General features: G+C 35.0%; 1 protein-coding gene across 4 annotated transcripts in view; it reads left to right on the plus strand.

Moving 5' to 3' along the window:
• LOC125031580 overlaps window positions 1-5,000 on the plus strand; it is an 18,568-nt gene that overhangs the window by 12,470 nt on the left and 1,098 nt on the right. For all 4 annotated transcript variants that reach the window (XR_007115500.1, XM_047622477.1, XM_047622464.1 and 1 more), the window contains one exon: window positions 464-5,000. This exon is cut by the window's right edge and continues 1,098 nt beyond it. Coding sequence is in view for 3 of the 4 variants with exons in the window: in XM_047622477.1 (XP_047478433.1) it covers window positions 464-498 (35 nt within the window). In the remaining variant the exon portion in view is untranslated. The remainder of the gene's footprint in view (window positions 1-463) is intronic.

A 5,000-nucleotide genomic window follows, 5' to 3' on the forward strand; every position in this document is an offset into this window, starting at 1 on the left:
CTCCACATTTTTTTTTTTTTTCTCGTATCTCTTTGTATTTTTCTTGCTCCTAATTCCTCCCCCTCTCCTCTCTCATTTTATCCTTCTTTCTTTCTTCCATTTTGGCTACCTCTAGCTCTAACTAACTCTCACTGATATGTATATGTGTTTGTGTATATATATATACATACATACATACATACATACATACATACATACATACATACATACATACATACATACATACATACATACATACATACATACATACATACATACACACACACACACACACACACACACACACACACACACACACACACACACACACACACACACACACACACACACACACACACACACACACACACATATATACATATGTGTGTGTATATATATATATATATATATATATATATATATATATATATGTATATATGAATGTATAAATAATGCATACACAAATCAAATTTCCTCTTTTCAGGTACCTCTGACAATGACAGTAAATTGAAGTACTAAGCTACTAAGTTTTGACCTAAGTATAAGGCAAACCTTTCTGCAGTGGCAAGCTTGCAGCAAAGAACTAGTACAAGACCATCATCATAAATTCATGATGATCCAATATTTCTCCATTCTTGACCTGTTGATACCAGAAGTGCATGTATATGTGCACTATACAGTAAGTGCATGTATCAGGCATCATTGGGTTGATTCATAACCATGTGTTGTTTTAAGGCAGTAGATTAAGGTGCAGATTTTATTTTTAGTTGGATTGATTAATTTTTACTTGTTATTCCTTCCAGTAATTTTTCGCCCCATACTTTTCATTTCAGTAATTGCAAAATTAAAGGGGCAAAAAAAGTAAAATCTCCAGAAACATATTAAGATTTAGTTCATGTGAATACTAGATAGTCTGTCTATTATTGGAGTTGTTATTTGATTATTTTGTGATAGTGTTAGGGATGATATAAAGCCTGATGCTGTAGATGCCACTACTAAAATTACCCATCATCTGGCTGTAGCACAGCTTTCAAGGGGAAAAAGAAAAAGGAAAATTACTCTAGAATTAAGGTGAGGAGAATTGCTTTGGATGGCAATATTTTTTGGGGGGGAAAAAATAAAAATTAATGTGCAAAGTTTTCCAAATTTTTTAACTCCAGAGTTTCAATTCAGAGGTTGTTATGATGAATTCCGGTAGAAATCTAATTATCCATGTTAAATGATACAGTATGAGTGATCTTAAGTGTTTGTTATGGCTGTGGGAGTAAAGTGGAGGGGGGAGGGGGGATACTGTAATCAATTTTTTTATGTCCTGTAACTTGTTTAAGGCTTTTTTGCAGCCTGCATTATAATTTCATTGATGAGAAAACATTGTGGCACAGAGCTGTCAAACACATACTTTGTCCCTTACATTTATGTGGAAATTGTGTGTGTTTGCAACATTATTATGCTGAGAGCAAGGCATGAGGAAATATGGGAGTACATATTTCAAAACCTACTTTATATGAAAAAAGTAATAGAAGAGTAAATCTGTGCTATGTTGTTGGCACCCCAGTGAAGGCAGACTGAATAGAATTAAAATATATTAGGAAGATGTTAGAAAAATATGTACTTATGTGATGCCAGATGTTGGTATTTTATTATTTTTTATAACCATGTTTTTAGTATTCCCTTGAGGGAGATAGTAGCAGAAATGCAGATCTGTTGAGAAATTATACCTCAACAGGTATTTATGGGCCCAGCTATCCTTAAAGGTAAACACAGAGATTTATAAACAACTGTTTTTATGCTTTTGTTGTTAGTATGTTATTACAAAATCCATATCAAACCAAAATTGTAATCTTTGATTCATTACTTAAATGAATTAGGACTGAAACCTTTGAATTATGCAGTTTGATGCAGGTCTTTGAAGGGGAGGGTAGCTGGAACCATACTGTTTTTTTTATTACAAATCATATATATATATGCTTAATCTTGATGGTCAGCACAAAGATTCATAAACTTAATTGTTTTTATTAGTATCTGTTGTCATGTAATGCAGGATTTGTAGCTAAGCTACAACATAATCTTTATAATATGACAAATTAATTATTGCCAAAACTTAGAAACAAGTTTAACAACCAAATGAGATGACAGACCTAACTCATTAGTGCCTTCTGTGTATCAAGTAATCTAAATCAGATATTCCTATAAATGTATAACTCTAGATTAACTTAGTTAGAAGCAGATGATAATTGAAAAATTCTCATAACATTACCCGAAATTTCTGTAGATAAATATCTTTAAATGCTTCCACTTAGTAAATATGATACAAATGATTTGTTTCTTTTTGCAAGAAGGAAGAACACTTTCATGGTATTTAGCTTGTTATGAAACTACATCTCGTGTTTGATAGGTATTCTTCAGAACGCCCAGGTGGTTATAATTTGGAGGATGCCAAAAGGACAATCTACAGTTATTTGACAAGTTATCTTGACAGAACATCACTTGGCATGATAAAACATGAAGCTAGAGGAGACGGTGTGAAAGCTTTGGCAGTGCTATGAAAGTATTACATGAGAGAAACAAACCACAGGTTGTATGCTTTATGGCGGTCATTAAACAAAAGACTTAAAGATGGCAGTGTTACAGAGTATCTATCGTCCTTGGAAGAGATAGCAGCAGCACTAAGAGAATCAGGTGAGTGTTAGTGATTGTCTCTTAGTGACAAGTACACTGAAAGGACCTTCCACCGAAGCACAAGAATTTTGTAGATGTGCCTAATCACGCAACCCTCTATATGATTACATTGAATTAACGACAGCCTTATTGGGTCATGAAGATCACCTCAGAGAAAATTCTGATACAGAAAGAGTAATGGTTGTCCATGGTAATAGTGCAATTAAACAGATGCTTCAAGTGTGGTAAACCAGGCCATTTTGCATCAAAATGCTATAAAGGTGGTGTGTTTAAATGAGGAAACAAACCTCAGAATAGTAAGAAATGGTGTGAATTTCATCAGTCAGGAACTCACAGTACTAGTGAATGTAGGAAGAGTAATAACTTAGTCTGCAAATGACACAACCGAAGAACAAAATTATGAATACTCTTTCTTTGTAACACACTCATCAAGGTTACGACCTGTTGAAGGTACCTCAGAGTTATGTGACATTGGAAAACAATATATCAAACTTAGAAGCAGATGAAAGTTTACTCATGATTGACTGTGGTTTCAAGAGTTCATATCCACAAAACCATTACAAAAAGTTGCAGATGGCCAAAGGCAGCAAGGAACTGTACAGGGAGTTGGTGATGTCAAAGACTTTATCCAGGATTGAGATAGCAACTCAAAAAGGATTGTGTTAAAAGATGCACCAATGCATACCAGGATTTAAGCAAGACATCTTGTCAGTATGGAAAGCCATGAAGAGTGGACACAGCATTACTTTTTCACCTAATGGCAGCTCACTAACTACCAAGGATGGCAGGATATTCAACAATGTAGAAAAAAAACAAATTGTTCTACTTTTATAAAGGTAAGCTACACAAAAACTCAAATGGATGATCTCAACAACATTTAGGAGAAGCAAAGCACACCCTAGAGGAATGGCATAAAATCCTAGGGCACTGCAATGTGGCTGATGTGCAAAAACTTGAAGCAACTGTTGATGGAATGCATATTTTGAGTAAAGAGAAGTTAAGCTGCACCATGTGATGATGACACAGTATAGAAATAGAGAGCCAGACAAAATTGCTAAACAGCCTTTAGTACATTGTAATGTAATAGGATCTGTTGTTCCAGCAGCTAATGGAGGTTACAGGTACAGTATCTCTTTCACAGATGACTACTCAGGAACTCTAAGAATCTCCCTCATTAAGAATAAGAGTGATACAGTGCATGCTATGGAGAAATATTTAGCAGAAACATCACCATATGGCAATATAAAAATGACCATGGAACAGAATTTACAAATTAGGAATTCAGAACACAAGTTTGCAGCACCCTACTCTCTACATCAAAGTGGAATTGTTGAGAGATCACACAAATACATTTTTTACACGTCTTGATGTTTACTGATTGAGTCCAAATTACCCAAAGATATGTGGGGTTATGCTGTGAAGGCTGCTTGTTACATCAGGAATGGGTGCTATAATCCAAGAACTCTGAATGGTAGAAATGCTTACTGGAAAATGGTCAAGCATCAGCTGAATGAATATTTTTTGAGTAAGATGTTTTGCATATGAACAAGAGAAGAAGAAACATGATCCCAGGAGAAAGAAAGGAATATTTGTGAGCTGTGATGACCAGAGCCCAGCCTACTTGATTTACTTCCCAGAATCTTAAACAGCAAAGAAAATAAGATCTATTAAGTTCATGGAAAACTTACCCAATGTAGCTGATTCACTGAATGACGAGCAAACCTCAGATGAAGATGACATCTTGGTGGAGACTAGACTTCAGCAAAAATCGCAAGTGAAGAAAGAAGATATCCAACTCAAGAAAGACGAAAACCCTCATGATTAGATGACTGCATTACTAATGAATTGGACAACAATATCTCCAGTGTGACACATAACAGCTTTATACATCATTGCTACCAAGTGTCACATATCCCAGTACCAAGAATTATAAGGTTGCTATTGTATCTCCAGAGGGACCCCAGTGGAAGAAAGCAATGGACGAGGAAATCTCTTCACTTCAAGTCAACAACACCTATGACCTTACTACACTGCCTGAGTCACATACAGCAGTAGGTGGAAAATGAGTCTTATCAATTAAAACCTGGACCAAACAGCAAAGAAAAAAATAAAGCATTGTACTTTGCCAAAAGATATTCACAGGTAAAAGACATCAACTACGGAGAAACATTTGCACCAACAGCAAGAATGTCTATATTTTGTATTTTGAAGAAATACATATTCATGTATTTCTGACGAAGACAAAGTTGAAACCAGTCAAATACATCTCCTGTATTGTGAAGATATTCATTCTCATTCATACCTTTTATATATTTGTCAACATGAATGCAGTTCATTATTTT

Source organism: Penaeus chinensis, chromosome 2 (assembly GCF_019202785.1).
Source record: "Penaeus chinensis breed Huanghai No. 1 chromosome 2, ASM1920278v2, whole genome shotgun sequence".
Taxonomy (NCBI): domain Eukaryota; kingdom Metazoa; phylum Arthropoda; class Malacostraca; order Decapoda; family Penaeidae; genus Penaeus; species Penaeus chinensis.